This window comes from Cetorhinus maximus, chromosome 1 (assembly GCF_964194155.1).
Source record: "Cetorhinus maximus chromosome 1, sCetMax3.hap1.1, whole genome shotgun sequence".
In the NCBI taxonomy this organism is placed as follows: Eukaryota; Metazoa; Chordata; class Chondrichthyes; order Lamniformes; family Cetorhinidae; genus Cetorhinus; species Cetorhinus maximus.
Window position 1 is genome coordinate 347,551 of NC_135879.1, and position 17,103 is coordinate 364,653.

The window sequence follows — 17,103 nt, forward strand, 5'->3', positions numbered from 1 at the left end:
TGAGCAGCCTTCTTGAACCGCCGCAGTCCATGTGGTGTAGGTACACCCACAGCGCTGTTAGGAAGGGAATTCCAGGATTTTGACCCAGCGACAGTGAAGGAACGGCGATATATTTCCAAGTCAGGACGGTAAGTGGTTTGGAGGGGAACCTCCAGGTGGTGGGGTTCCCATCTATCTGCTGCCCTTGTCCTTCTAGATGGTAGTGTTCTTGGGTTTGGAAGGTGCTGTCTAAGGAGGCTTGGTGAATTCCTGCAGTGCATCTTGTAGATGGTACACACTGCTGCTACTGTGCATCGGTGATGGAGGGAGTGAATGTTTATGGATGTGGTGCCAATCAAGCAGGGCTGCTTTGTCCTGGAGGGTGTCAAGCTTCTTGAGTGTTGTTGGAGCTGCACTCATCCAGACAAGTGGAGGGTATTCCATCACACTCCTGACTTGTGCCTTGTAGATGATGAACAGGCTTTGGGGAGTCAGGAGGTGAGTTACTCGTTGCATGGTTCCTAGCCTCTGACCCGCTCTTGTAGGCACAGTATTTATATGGCTAGTCCAGCTCAGTTTCTGGTCAATGGTAACCCCCAGGATGTTGATAGTGGGGGAATCAGTGATGGTAATGCCATTGAACATCAAGGGGCGATGGTTGGATTATCTCTTGTTGGAGATGGTCATTGCCTGGCACTTGTGTGGTGTGAATGTTACTTGTCACTTGTCAGCCCAAACCTGGATATTGTCCAGGTCTTGCTGCATTTGGACATGGACTGCTTCAGTATCTGAGGAGTCGCGAATGGTGCTGAACATTGTGCAATCATCAGCGAACATCCCCACTTCTGACCTTACGATGGAAGGAGGGTCATTGATGAAGCAGCTGATGGCGGTTGAGCCAAGGACACTACCCTGAGAAACTCCTGCAGTGATTACTAACCCCCAACAACCACCACCATTTTCCTTTGTGTTAGGTCTGGCTGCAACCAATGGAGCCTGATTCCCATTGACTCCAGTTTTGCTAGGGCTCCTTGATGCCACATTGGGTCAAATACTTCCTTGATGTCAAGGGCAGTCACTCTTACCTCACCTCGGGAATTCAGCTCTTTTGTCCATGTTTGAACCAAGGCTGTAATGAGGTCAGGAGCTGAGTGGCCCTGGCGGAACCCAAACTGGGCATCAATGAACAGGTTATTGCTAAGCAAGTGCCACCTGATAGCACTGTTGATGACCCCTTCCATACTTTACTGATGATCGAGAGTAGACTGATGGGGCGGTAATTGATCAGGTTGGATTTGTTCTGCTTTTTGTATACGGGACATACCTGGGCATCCTATTTAGCATGGTGGTAGTGCCACACAATATGATGGAGGGTATCCTCAACGTGAAGGTGGGACTTCATCTCCACAGCAACTGTGCGGTGGTCACCCCGACCGACACTGTTATGGACAGATACATCTGCGGCAGGCAGGTTGGTGAGGCTAAGGTCAAGTATGACATTGGTTCCCTCACCACCTGCTGCAGACGCAGTCTAGCAGCTATGTCCTTTAGGACTCGACCAGCTTGGTCAGTAGTGGTGCTACTGAGCCACTCTTGGTAACGGACATTGAAGTCCCCCTCCCAAAGTATGTCCTGTGCAGTCCCTCAATCTTCCAAGTGATGTTCAACATGGAGGAGCACTGATTCATCAGCTGAGGGAGGGCGGTACGTGGTTATCAGCAGGAGGTTTCCTTGCTGATTACCTGTTTGACCTGATGCCATGAGACTTCATGAGGTCCATAGTCTATGTTGAGGACTCTCAAGGCTACTCCTTCCCTCTGCGACACTTGAGTTGGTGAGGATGAGGTCAAGTATGTTTTTCTCTCTTGTTGGTTCTCTCACCATCTGCCGCAGACCCAGTCTAGCAGCTATGTCATTTAGGACTCAGCCAGCTCGGTCAGTAGTGCTGCTACCGAGCCACTTTTGGTGATGGACATTGAAGTCCTCACTCAGAGTACATTCTGCACCCTTGCCACCCTCAGTGCTTCCTCCAAGTGGTGTTCAACATAGACGAGCACTGATCCATCAGCTGAGGGAGGGTGGTACGTGGTAATCAGCAGGAGGTTTCTTTGCCCATGTTTGACCTGATGCCATGAGGCTTCATGGGGTCTGGAGTCAGTGTGAGGACTCCCAGGGCAACTCCCTTCCAACCGTATACCCCTGTGCCGCCACCTCTGCTGGGTCTGTCCTGCCCGTGGGACAGATGGTGACGGTGGTGTCTGGGACATTATCTGTAAGGTACGATTCCATGAGGATGACTATGTCAGGCTGTTGCTTGACTAGTCTGTGAGACAGCTCTCCCAGTTTTGGCACTAGTCCCCAGATGTTAGTAAGGAGGACTTTGCAGGGTTTACAGGGCTGTGATTGCTCAGTGAAGGTACAACACAGGGACCACTGGTGTACCAGAGGGAGGCAATGGTAGTGGGATTGCTGCTGGACTCGTAATCCAGAGACCCAGGGTAATGCTCCAGGTGGCCAGGTTCGAATCCCACCACAGGATTGCTGTCATGGGTCTGGAGCCACGTGTAGGCCAGACCGGGTAAGGATGGCAGATTTCCTTCCCTAAAGGACATTAGTGAACCAGATGGGTTTTTACAACAATGGTTTCGTGGTCAGCATTAGACTTTAATTCCAGATTTTCATTGAATTCAAATTGCACCATCAGCCATGGTGGGATTCGAACCTGGTCACCCAGAGCATTACCCTGGGTCTCTGGATTACTAGTCCAGCAACAATACCACTATCATTGCCTCCCCCAGGCACACAAGCAGTTGTACCTTCAGCAGGCTGTGACCTGATTTTTAGGTATGCCTTGTGCTGCTCCTGGCATGCCCTCCTGCACTCTTCATTGAACCAGGGTTGATCCCCTGGCTTGACGGTAATGGTAGAGTGGGGGATATGCCGGGACATAAGGTTACAGATTGTGGTTGGGTACAAATCTGCTGCTGCTAAAGCATAGCCGTTTCCTCGGCTTTATTAATAGGGGATAGAGTACAAGAGGTAATGTTGAACTCATATAAGACACCAGTCGGACCTCAGCTGCAGTATTGTGTCCAGTTCTGAGCGCCACACTTCAGAAAGGACGTAAAGGCATTGGAGAGAGTGCAGAAAAGGTTTACGAGAGTGGTTCCAGGGATGAGGAACTTCACTCATGAAGATAGATTGGAGAAGTTGGGATTCTTTTCCTTGGATAAGAGAAGGCTGAGAGGAGATCTGACTGAAGTATTCAAAATAATGAGTGATCAAAATAATGAGGGATCTGGACAGAGTAGATGGGGAGAAAATGTTCCCACTCGTGAAAGGATCGAGAATGAGAGGACACAGATTTACAGTTATTTGTAAAAGAAGCAAAAGAGTTATGAAGAAAAAAATTTCATACAGCAAGTGGTTTGGTTCTGGAATGCACTCCCTGAGAGTGTGACCACAGCAGGTTCAATTGAAGCATTCCTGAGGGAATTAGCTGATTCTTTGAAAATAAGCAATGGGCAGGGTTACAGGGAGAAGGCAGGACAATGGCACTAGATAAAGAGCCAGTGCAGACATGATGGGCCAAATGGCAGCCGCTAGTGCTGTAACAATTCTGTCATTCTGTACTTTGAGATTTTCCTCACTTGCTGTTCATTATATATTTAAAAATGTAATGTAACTTTTATTTGAAAATCTTATTTGTTTATTTTTAGGGTTCCAAGATGTTGACTAGGAAGATAAAGCTCTGGGACATTAACGCTCATATCACATGTCGACTTTGCAATGGATATTTGATTGATGCCACCACAGTCACAGAGTGCCTACATACCTGTATGTATCAGAATAAAACTCTTCAAGGTTAACTAATTACTTAATGATGCTTATTTCAAAGGTGTGAATTTACTTATTTTTTAAATAAGACTGCTAGTTACAATCACTAATAAAATGTTCTCGTGACTCCTTATGAAAAGTTCAACTGTCACCTTTCTACAGCAGATGTTGGAGTAAATCACTGACACATTTCTAAGCAAACAGATAAGCTGAGAACTCAAAAGAAAAATTATTCTTATGAACAATGCAGTTTGGGAACTAACTGATTTTAAATGTTTGACAGCTGGTTTTCCGACACGGTGGTGACCTTTTCTTGCCTGTGGCCTGTTCTTGTGAACTGTTAAACTGTCTTTCTCTCGTTGGGTATAGATGTACCTGCTGTTTTGTCTAGAATGTTTGTTTATTTCTGGCTTATTTGGCTTTAAAAATTTCTTTGGTGCATTTCAGATGTTACATAATACAGATGTTAACAAGTTTAATATCAGTTCTAAATATAGCCAGTAGATGGAGCTGCCATACTCCATTACTTTGGGAGCTAGTGAAAATCACTTCTTAGGAATGTTTATTTTAGTTATCAGTCATGATGATCTGTCTCAATGTGGAACAAATGATGCTGTTTAACTTTCCACACTTTAGTTGTCTTTATTGTCTGATTAAAAATCTGTGATGACTTTGGCTAATGAGTAATATTTAATTTGGGCACTTGTTCTGTGTTGGTACAAGCTGCACACTTTGGGGAGAGACTGGGATGTAACAGAATTTTCTATGATATATGATATCGCTATTAGAGAACTGTATGACATTTCTCCTTCACTCTGGGAACTTAGGTTTTATTTTATCTTTGATCAAAGAAAATGAGTCATTGTTTCTGATTGTTAAGATTGCGACTTGAATGGGTTATCACAATCTTAATTTGCCCCCAAAGATATGGGATTTCTTAAAGTGTGACTTTGATTTGGAAATTCCAATTGTAACCAAGTTATGGCAGGACAGTTAGGATGGTACCTGGGATTCCTTTGGGATGAGAGTATTGGGTGATCTGAATGAGATATTTAAAGTAATGAATGGATGAAGAGAAATATATTCCAAGTACTGGGGAATGCAGCATGAGGGTATGTCATCTTGAACTTGATCTACATTGAATAAGTGTGCTTCAAAAAAAAAACTTTTTCCCACAAAAACTTCAGAGAAAGTGGAACAGACTCCCTCAGTGAGGCACTGAATCAGTTGGAGCTAATGTGTGTACCTTTGTACTAATTTGGAGATTATGGGGCCTTGCAAAAAGGCAGGGAACTGGGATTAAAGAGAAAAGGTGGAGTTTAATCTGTGACGCACTATTCCCGACGGGGGTGAAACTGCAGTGGGCAGCACTTCTGCTTTCATGTTGGGAACTGGCACCCACACGATTCATATGGAAATTTAAAGGGGTGGTGGCAACACATGAAACTCATGCAATTGGGTGACAGCTGTGGGTTTCTATTAGAGAACCTTGCCATCAATCTGGGCAGGGGCCTTAAAGTTCAGGAAGCTATGCATTCCACAAGATATCTGAATCATGGGAGCTCCCTGGGAGGTAAGCACAGGCCTGCAGGATTCTTCGTCTGTGGTTGCAGACCACTTGGACGTTTATAGAGTGGAATCTCTTGCAGTTTATATATGCTACTGGCTGTTCTGAGGGGGCTGTATTGACAGCATGAATGCAGTCAATTGCCCCTTGTGATCTCGCAAAAGGAGTGATGTCCATGAAGCCCTTTGTCCTGTTCACCTGACTGTCATCTGTGGTGAACCTGATGGACTCATTGGCTCCACAGAAGAGGCCAGTTGATACCTTGTTGATGCACCTGTTTGCTGCAGCTGTGAAGTGTAATACATGTCACCCGTGGAGCCCTGGAAGCCGCCTGTGGCAAAAAAATGGAGGGCCTCCATCAGTTTGAGGGGCACAGGTATGGGCTTGCTGCAAGTCCATGTGGCTGGGGTCTTTCTGCAGGACCTCTGACAAATTTCAGTGACTGCTTCTTGGGGCAGGCTCGGGCATCTCTGCCATTGTCTCTTGTGCATCTGGAGGTAGTTTGTTCACATTCTGAAGATGTGGCTGACATGCCATTGAGCTTCTTCTCTGATGCCTTCCCAGGATGGCTGCCCCTGATCCGTCCCTGATACTGCCCACTGCTGGACTTGCAGCCTCAGTTGTTGAGTGGCCCTCCTTTGTTACATCCTGTACTGCTCCCGAGGTTGTAGGAATATTGGGTGTATGAGGCACATAGGTATTCCACCAAGTAAACTGTGTGAAACAGACAGACAGTGATATGAGAACCTGTATGTCTACAGGTTTCATCTATACAGGTGCTAAGCGGTGAGATTTTCTACTCCTCCCATTGTTCACACCCAAAACTCCACCCCTGCCCACACTGGGCTCCTTCTCACTTCAGTTGTACTCCTGGCAGCTACAAGTAAGTTTTTGAACATGTAATAGTGTGTGAGTGACCCTCGAATTACAACCTATGACCGTCCACCCTCCCCCCCCGTCACCTTCCACTTCGTCCCCATCACCCTCAACCCTCCCAACATCACTGTGCACCATCTCTCTGTGGCCCATGGCCCTCCCCATATCACCCTGGACCCTGCCATCGTGGAAGTGAACATGCCATCTGAGCCTTCCCCCACCCTCATCAAGGTTCGTCCTCTGAGCCTAGGCCCTCCTCCATCAATCATAAGGTCTCTGTTAGATCCTGTGACTCACCCTATGAGACCGTTAAATATCCTTAACTCAGACTGGACCTCCCAACCCCAACCCCAACCCAAATCAGACTCTCTCCTGTTACGACCAGGATGGGAGGAGTGTGCATATGTTCCAGCCCCACTACTCTGTAAGCCTTACCATTAAGTTATTAGTTTAATTTTCTCACCAAAATAGCCAGCCGTCTATTTCCCCCACTGGTGCCCAGAATAAAAGTGTCTTCAACCAGGCTTTTTTCAATAAACTCAGAACGATTGTTTATTTTAAAACAAAACTTCTTTCTAACAACTTGCAAGTACTGGTTAACGCACAGTTGTAATCGGGAAGTGTAACTATCTATCTCTTCCTAAAGAATTCCCCCAGCACACACACACACACACACACACACACACACACACAGACACACACACACAGACACACACACACACACAGACACACACACACAGACACACACACACAGACACACACACACAGACACACACACACACAGACACAGACACACACACACAGACACACACACACAGACACACACACACACACACAGACAGACGCACACAGACACACACACAGACACACACACACACACACACACACACAGACACATACACATTTTCTCTGCAGAGATGGGCTTTAGAGGATGGGGCATTATAAAAAAAGGATAAAGTCCGCAGGGTCTAGACGCTGTTGACCTGGAGTTCCCGTGTGTGAAGATGGGCCACTGGTCCCCGTGGACGTCTGGAAGTTCTCACCAACAGGTCCAAATACAGACTGGTTAAACTCAGATACAGGTTGTCTGGCTACAGGCTGATAGCCACACACGGTTTTAGGCAAGTTAGAGAGAGAGAGCCAGTTAGAGCAGCTTTCCTTCCTCAGCTTGTTCCCTAACCAGACTGCCTACAGAACCAGCAGCTTCACCACTTCAGCTTTTTTCTCTCACATGTGATTTCCAGCAAGTTACCATTTGCCTTTTCGGTTTTTTCCCTATCAGTTAAAGTGATTGCAGTTCAAACAAACAACCAGATCTTCCTAAAGTACCATAACGGTCGGGTGATTTCTTGGAAGAGGTCTGCTCATTGACAGTTCCAAGGTGAACTTATAACCTTTTTAAAAAAAATCTCAGGTCAGCATCCAAATAATGCCACATCCTTCCATTTTGTAGAAGAAAAATTCAGTCTTGAGAGATATGATTCTAACATCCCTGTGACTTTTCCCTCTGTCAGTCATCACTCAACTGTGGACTGTACTGACCCCACCCAGTCGTCAATGGCCCCATCCGAACCCACCCCTCTCACCCCCAACTCGTCCTTGCCAGTCTCCATCCTTAATTCAAGCTGCCATTCTCCTGCTCCTCTCCTTTCTTCTGCAGAGTTAAGCAAAGACAACCACTCACCTCAGACACAACTGCATAAAGCCAATGGTGTATGCCATCTTTAAACGAATGTGAACCAGGTACAACAAGATTCCTGTGTGCAGCTGACTTAATTTCAAAACGTTTTAATATTTTTTCATGAGATCTGGGTATCACTGACAAGGCCAGCATTTGTTGCCGATCCCTATTGCCCTTGAACTGAGTGGCTTGCTAGGCCATTTCATAGTCAACCACATTGCTGTGGATCTGGAGTCACATGTAGGCCAAACCAGGTAAGGATGGCAGATTTTCTTCCCTAAAGGGCATAATGAACCAGATGTGTTTTTACAACAATCGATTATAGTTTCATGGTGACCATTACTGAGATTAGCTTTTAATTCCAGATTTATTCATATTTAATTAAAATTCCACCACCAGCTGCTGTGATGGGATTTGAACCCATGTCCCAAGAGCATTAGCCTGGGCCCCTGGATTACTTGTCCAGTGACATTACCGCGATGCCCCTGTATCCACCAATAATGAATATTCATGGCATACAAACAAGTAGGGGCCCACCATGGGACGTCGTGAGGCCTGACCCACCACTGCTATGCTGCTGCCTCAATTTGAATTAGCCTGAATCTGCTGTCACGCTTTCAAAATTTCGGTTCCTGTATAATTAACTCACCCCGCCGCCAGATTTCCTGCTCCAGAGTTGTCATTCCATTCAGCGCATAGGGTTGCCTAACAAGAATGGCATGAGATTTGATGGGCCACATTTCATACCTGTTAACATGCATTGGCTATACAAGTATGTTTTTGCTATTGAGGTTCCAGTGCTCAGAAGACAGCAATATAGAGACAGCAGTAATGTTAAGTACTGGAGTTCAACCCTTCTTCCTGTGTAAATTTCCCCCCAACAATGAAGACCAAAGCCCTTTATGGAGTGATGTTAGAAAGACAATTGGAATTAACTGCACTTAAACCAAATGTGGTGATTACTCAGAATGGACAGTCAGGGGAGATAAAGGGACTAATTGTATCATAAAATTCAACTGAGAATTTGATCAACACTGGAAGAAAACGTGATTATAAAGGTATGTGATGGGATTTGGTATTTCCTAGACACAGACTGATTGGTTGTCTTTTCCAAACTGTATAATTCTATGAAAATAACTGCAGAAACTGACATGGCAGAATAACTTCTATTGCCAGATCAGTCTGCTCCTTTCTCTGCTGCATTTCTTTCCCAATGGTATATGGTTACCTTGGATTTGTACAATAAAGTCAGCAGCACCTAGAAGAGCGGGCAATAAAAGGATCTGGAGGCAGTCAACAGCACCTTGAAGATCGGGTGAAAAGAGGGCCTAGAGTTAGTAACCACCACCTAGAAGAGCTTCCCAATCTAGTCCAGTCTGTGGCTGCAGAGCAAAGCAGCCACGTTCTGAGGGAAATCAAAGTGTGACATCACAGGAAAACAGATTGGTTGGTGACTATTTTGCTAGTTTGTCTTCAAAACTCGTGTAATTAGTGATTGTAAAGTTTTATTAGATGTAGTAAGGATTGCTAACAGTAGTAAAAGTTATTGGGAGTAGCAGTGTTTATTAATTAGAAATCAAGAATAGGTTAACACGTAACAAAGGTGTCATGGCAGGTGATGTGTTGTGACTGCAGAATGTAGGAATTCCCGGACACCAGGGTGATCCAGCACAAACACGTCTGCAATCGGTGTTTGTGGCTGGAGGAGCTTTGTCTCAGAGTCATTGAGCTGGACACTGGGCTGCAGACACTGTGATGCATCAGGGAGGAGGAAAATTACCTGAACACTTACCAGGAGGCAGTCACAACCCTAAGGAGAGGGCCTTTTGATTTGGTCAATGGTCAGGGACAGGAGGATGTGACTGCGAGTCAGGCAGGTAAAGGGAAACAGCATGTAGTGATGGAGGATCTTCAGCCTCTGACTTTGTCCAACAGGTATGAAGTGCTTGCTACCTGTGTGGATGAGGAGAAGGACTGCAAGGTGGATGTGCTGACTGACCATCACTGGCATCATGGTGATGGATTCCATTAAGTGCAGGGAACGAAGAGGAATGTGGCAATGTCAGGAGACAGCATAGTAAGAGGGATAGATGCTGATCTCTGCAGCCATGACCTGGAACTCCAAAAGTTGTGTTGCCTGTTCAGTGCCAGGTTAAGGACATCTGCTCTGGGCTGGAGAGGAACTTGGAGTGGAAGGGGGAAGATCCAGTTGCTGTGGTCCATATGGGAGCCTACAACATAGGTAGAATCAGGAAAGATGTTCTGCTAAGAGAATTTGAGGAGCTAGGGACCACATTAAAACACAGAACATCAAAGTTAATCATCTCTGGATTGTTAACCTGAGCCACGGGCCAATTGGCATTGGGTCAGTTAGAGAATTAAACCCATGGCTAAAAGAGTGGTGTGGGAAGAGGAGGCTTCGATTCATGGGGCACTGGCATCAGTACTCTGGGAAGAGTGACCTGTTCTGTAGGGATGGGCTCCACTTGAACCAGGATGGGACCAATGTCCTGGCCAACTGTATAACTAGGGCTGTGGACAGGGCTTTAAACTAAGAGGGGGTGGTGGGGGTGAGGGTTTGGGTGAAGGGAGATTTAGAAATCCAAAGAGAAAGCTCAAGGTATCAGAACAGTATAGTGATGAGGGTAAAGACAAGTAGAGTGGGACAGGAAGGGATAGAGAGTTTGACAAAATGAGTACATCAGCGAATAAGGACATTGCAGGGAATAGAAGTAAAATATTGAAATTAAAGGCTCTTTATTTGAATGCGTGAAACATCTGCAATAATCTAGATGAACTAGTGGTACATATAGAGATAAATGATTTAGATTTAATCACCATTACAGAAACATAGTTACAAGGTAATCAAGGGCGGGAAATAAATATTCTAGCGTACGTAGTATTTAGGAAAGACGGGCAGAATGGCAAAGGAGGAGGGGTAGCCCTGATAGTAAAGGATGACATTAGTGAGAAAGGACTTGGCCTCAGAAGATCATGAAGTAGAATCAGTATGGGTGGAAATTAGGAATAGCAAGAATCAGAAAACACTGGTGGGAGTAGGTCTCTTAACAGTAGTTATACCATTGGGCAGAGCATTAAACAAGACATTATTGGAGCATGTAACAAAGGCGATGTAATAATTGTGGGGGACTTTAATCGTCGTATAGACTGGGGCAATCAAATTATCAAGGATGGTCTAGATTCTAGAAGATGAGCTTACAGAATGTTTTTGTGGCAGTTTTTTGGAGCAATACATTGTGGCACCCAACTGGGGATAAAGAAATATTTCTTAGATCCAGTGTTGTGTAATGAAGCAGAGTTAATTAGTAATATCATGGTAAAAGATCCTCTGGGAAATAGTGATCATAATACCATTGAATTTCATGTTAAGTTTGAAAGTGACATATTCCAATGACAAACAAAAATCTTAAACTTAAAGCCAATTATGTAAGTGTAAGGGGGAAACTGGCCACAGTTAATTGGGTAAATAGGCTAAAAGAAATGAAGGTAAATGAACAGATAACAATTAAAGAAGCAATTCAAAATCATTAACAAAAATACATTCCATTGAAAAACAAAAACTCTGGTTCATTCAGGAAGTTATGGATAGTATTAGATTAAAGGAAGAGGCTGACAATGTTGCAACGTACAGTAGCAAGTCTGAGGACTGGGAGTGTTTTAGAAACCAGCAGAGGGCCACCAAAAAGTTTATAAAAAGGGAAAAAATAGATTATGACTAGATTAACCAGGAATATAAAAGACAGATTGTAAGAGCTTTTATAAATTGTGATATAGCAGGTGGTATTTGTTCAGCTGACCAAATCCCAAAGGAAAACTTAGTCAGGCTGTCACAACACATTTGAAATTTGTATTTATTACAAGAAGGTTTGTGCACTGAAGTCAGAAGTAAAGATTCCACTACCACTTTTGGAGATTTTAAACATTAAATTGGAACATTTATGAACTAATGAAAAAAAACTTAAATATACAAGATTGCAATTACACAGCTAAAATTAGTCTTATAACATTTTCCAAAAGATTTCTACATAGCTAGACTCATAAATAAACACCTTTTCAGGCAACTGACCCTACAGTTTCTTAGTCTATGAAACATACAGTAATATTATTGAAAGGCACCCACTGTTGCTATAAGGGAGGTATTTCACAAGCTTCTCTCCCTCTCACACCACCATGGAAATCTAAGGCTTGTAACAAAGCCTTGCTTTCTGGAATAAACAAGTACTTCTCTGGGATGGCTGGAGGCTACTTGTCCACAGGCCTGCCTTCGCACAGCCCAGCCTTCAAGATCTCACATGGCCACTCCCGACATGGCTTCCAATCTTTCCTTAAATATATTTTCTCCCTTTTATCTTTACCCATTGTTCTTAACTGTCTTTTGATAGTTACCTTTCCCAGAATCTAAAAATCTTTCTTCTTGTTATTATGGCCACCACTTTCAGAAAAAATAAACTTAATAACTTTGCTTTATGTATCTATGATCTTTGCCAGTTGTAAAGCTTCTTGTTATGTCTCTTTGAAATTCAACAGCTAAAAATTCAACCTCTTGTCTATCTCCTAATGCAAATTCCTATTTGGGCTGTATCTACTGGGATCTCATCATAGCTCATCCATTTCCACTTCAAAATGCCTGCTTTTATACCTAATATCTTTGATGACTTAAACCTTGCAATCTGACTTTCAGGTTTAATTAAATTAGTCAGACACACACACACACACACACACACACACAGCCCCCACAAGCCTGCTTTACAGTATCCCACAATAATATTGGGAAAAATCATATTTTCTTTACAAAGTATGTAAAGAGGAAGAGAGTAGCTAAAGGAAGTGTTGGACCCCTGGAAGCAGAAACTGGAGAAACTATCATGGGGAATGAGGAAATGGCAGAGGCATTGAACAATTATTTTGTGTCCATCTTCAAGTAGATACAAGTTTCATACTAGAAATAGATGGTAATCTAGGGGCTAAAAATGAGTGAGAAAATTAGTATCAGCAGAGAAAAAATATTGGTGAAACTTGGAGTAAAATCTGATAAATCTCCAGGACCTAATGGCCTATACTCTAGGGTTCTAAAAGAGATAGCTGCAGAGACAGTGGATGTGCTGGCAATGATTTTCCGGAATTCCTTAGATTTGGGAACGGTCCCATCAGATTAGAAGTTGGTAAATGTTACACCACTTTTCAAGAAAGGAGGAAGAGAGAAAACGATATAGACTATAGGCCAGTTAGCCTAATATCAGTTGTTGGGAAAATGCTGGAATCTATTATTAAGCAAGTCTTAACAATGCACTTAGAAAAGCATAGCATAATTAGAACAAGCCTAGTATGGTTTTACTAAGGGGAAATCCGGTTTTACAAATTTATTAGAGTTCTTTGAGGATGTAACTAGTAATTTGGATAAAGGGGATTCAGTGGATGTAGTATACCTGTATTTCTAAAAGGCATTTGATAAGGTGCCACAAAAAAGGTTAATCGGCAAAATAAAGGCTTGTGGAGCTGGGGATATTATTTCAGCATGGGTAGAGGACTAGTTAACGCATAGAAAGCAGAGTGGGCATAAACAAGGTCTTTTCAAGTTGGCAGGTAGTAAATAGTGAAGTGCCGCAAAGATCAGAGCTGGAGTCTCCACTATTTATAATCTATATTCATGACTTAGATGAAGAGACAGAGAGTAATGTATATTAGCTTGTTGATGTTACAAAACTAGGTAGAAAGGTAATCTGTGGGGAGAACACTGGCTGCAAAGAGATATAGCGAGGCTAAATGAGTGGGTAACAAGATGGCAGATAGGGTATAATGTAGAAAAATGTTAAGTTATTCACTTTGGTCATAAGAATAAAATAGCAGAATATTTTCTAAAAGGAATGAAACTTGTAAGAGTTGGTGTTCAAAGAGACTTGGGTGTGCTTATGCAAGGAATGCGGAAAGATAGCATGCAGGTGCAGCAAGCACTTAGGAAGGCAAATGGCATGTTGGCCTTTATTGCAAGGGATTGGAGTACAAGAATAAAGAAGTCTTGCTACAGTTGTACAGGGTTTTGGTGGGACCACATCTGGAATACTGTGTGCAGTTTTGGTCTCCACATTTAAGAAAGGATATACTTGCATTGGAGGTGGTACAGTGAAGGTTTACTAGATTTGTCCCTGGGATGAGGATGTTGTCCTGTAATGAGAGGCTGAGTAAATTGGACTTTTATTCTTTCAGGTTTAGAAGAATGGGAAGTCTATCCAACCTCTCTTCATAACTTAAATGTTTCAACCCAGGCAACATTCTGGTGAATCTCCTCTGCACCCCGTCCAGTGCAATCACATCCTTCCTATAATGTGGCGAACAGAGCTGCACACAGTACTCCAGCTGTGCCCTCGCCAAGGTTCTATACAACTTTCCTTTTCCTTTTCTTTCTCTGCCTTTTTTCTGCCACCTCTAGTTCCAATTTTTTAATTTGCAACTGAATTTGAGCCCACTCCAATGAACCACCCCCTGGAAAACTCGCTTTCTCGGGCATTCCTTCCAATTTCAAATACTGGGTCACCTCTTCGATTATCTCTTCCTTCCCAGCTTTGCCAGGCAATCCAAATCTTAATTTACTTGCCAATTCGATTAACCTGGCTTTTGGGATTCCTTGTAAAATTGTCAGGAACATCTCTTCCACTTGCAGGAAAATTTTGGCAGTTTCCAGTGCCATCTTATTTTTGACAGTACAAACCTGGTGTTTCCTTTTAGCTTTTATTACTTACTAAATCTACACCCAAATCGTCATTGTGTTTTGTTCCAAAATATCCCGGACCTCAGCCCCCAAACTCTGTCGTGACTCACTGCGGACAGTGCGTTGTAATATCAAGTCCCACTGCTCCCTGAGCCGCGACAAATGTGAAAAGTTTGACCAAACCACCAGATTGCCCAATTCTACCTAACTGTTTAATTTAGGTTAACAGAATACAGGCACCAGGTTTATAAACTTAATAAGTTAATAACTGTTTATTGAACAAACTATCATTAACCAATGGCAAAAGAAAGAAATATGAATTGTTAATTTCTAACTCTATGACTTAAACTCTACCCCCTTCTTAAACCCCTTTACACAAACACATGGATTTTAAGGGTGGGATAAAACAGTTCAATGGCACCAATTCCAGAGTGCAGGATTCGATGGGTTGATTTTGATTGATGTCTTCCAAATTCCTTTCAGTTCTTCATTGATGACACGAGTCTTCCAGCACGAGTCTGTAGTTCACTGGTTGAGTACTTGCCTTTCAATGTCTCTTACAGTGATTTTTTTCCCCTTTGCCTCTTGACAGGGGTTTCAGAGAGGGAGCAGGTTATAGAGATATGAGGAGAAAAAGCCACCTAGCTATTATTGTGCAGTTACTGGAATCTTCCACACACAGGAGAAAGAGGTTTTAGGTCTTGTTCCTTTCAGGTTAGGAGCTACTCTGCACTGCTCTCTCACAAAACCTGGTCACCTAGTCAGGAGCCAATTAAAACGCTGTTGCCAGGCAGCTCCCTTGGTCTAGGACTCCTTTCTGGCACCATCCTGTCTTTCATGGCACACTCTGTTCCAGGACTGCAACATTGTGTATATCTCCTGTCCTGTTCCAGTGGACGTCTTTCAAACCGCAGCCATTGTAATTTTAATCCACAGTCCAACAGAAATAAAAAGATATGTCCTTTACACAAGAGACACGTCAGTTGAAATATCTCTCCAACTAAGATGTAAAATGATCTTTTTGGTTATAATACTTCACCATGACCCAGTTGTAACTTTATTGTCAAGAATGTTATGATCCCTGTGGAGCTAACAGGCCAAAAGAACCAAATTTACGAAACAATTTTAAAAAAAGGATAAGATTTCACCTTTTTGTAACTCCTACTTTAACAATCGAACCAGAATTAACATAAATTAAACACGAACTAACAGACGAATCACAGTCAGTATAAATTATAAATCTCGCGTTACTTAGCGGATACAAAGATAGATTGCCTGGAAATATTATTTATGGCACCACTTTCAGCAACAAAATTCTTCAAGACTAATCTTTCTCGGGTAGAATTCCTGCTCCTTTCCTTTGAGGATTTAGCCACTGATCGTGATCAGACAGCAGCTCCCACACAACCCAGGTTCCATGGGTACAATCTTCAACAAAATGGTGCACTTCTCCAGAACCTCCTGGGCTCTGCTCCTGTTGGTCTTGTTTGCATGGATCCACCAAGATCACTTTTCATCTGAATTGTCAGTAACGACCATGTGCACTGTGTGACTGATTCAATCAATTTAAAGCAACAGAAGCAAGGGCAGCAACCTTATATTTGCTTATCGTCAGATCCCAAATCCGATCTTCTGGTTCTGCTTTTCCAACTTTGCCACCACCACTTCTGCACAAACCTGGTCACGGGCCCATTTTCCATTCCACCTCTGGGTCATGGGATCGTGCATTTTCACACTCTTGATCCCCCCACATAGGCGCATGAGCACCAGGCCCGTGAATTTTCCAAACACTGCCCTTCCAAACCAGCCTTCCAGGAGGAGCCCAAGAAACCCATTCCTCAAAAGAGTGCATGCTCGAAACTTCCCCAAATACTCTCTGCAACTGCAGCTCTACGAACCAAGCAGGCAAAGACAAACCTCATTGCTGGAATCACAGTGTAAGTTCCCAAAATATTCCAGGAAGCATTCTATCTCCTGGGCTAGAGGCATAGAGTGGAAAAGCAGGGGAGTTATGGTGAGCCTTTATAAATTTCTAGTTTGGCCTCAACTGGAGTATTGTGCCCAGATCTTGGCATTACACTTTAGGCTTGAGTTGGTGCAGAAAATATTTACGAGAATGGGATTAGGGATAGATCGGTGAAGCTGCGAGTGTTCTCTTTGGCGAAGAGAAGGTTGAGAAGAGATTTGATAGAGGAGTTCAAAATCATGGGGGCCTGGACAAAGTAGAAGGGAGAAGCTATTTCCTGTTCAGGGTTTGTTGGACATTGTTTGTTTAAGGACTAGGATCAAATATACAGAAAGAGAGTTGGGACACTGGAGTTGTATTTAAGAGGCAGAGATCTGTAAGGCTGCATTCTGTGAATAAACCTACTATCAAGGAAAAGAACTGTTTTGTTTTGTACTTCCATTTGGCTTGGATCCATTGAACATGGTAGC

At 43.4% G+C, this 17,103-nt stretch overlaps 1 protein-coding gene across 1 annotated transcript in view; it reads left to right on the forward strand.

The window, feature by feature from the left end:
- The window catches only part of pcgf3 (polycomb group ring finger 3), a 188,745-nt gene that overhangs the window by 81,314 nt on the left and 90,328 nt on the right, over positions 1–17,103 (forward strand). The window contains exon 3 of the mRNA XM_078562731.1: positions 3,699–3,816. Within this exon, the coding sequence (XP_078418857.1) occupies positions 3,699–3,816 (118 nt within the window). The remainder of the gene's footprint in view (positions 1–3,698; positions 3,817–17,103) is intronic.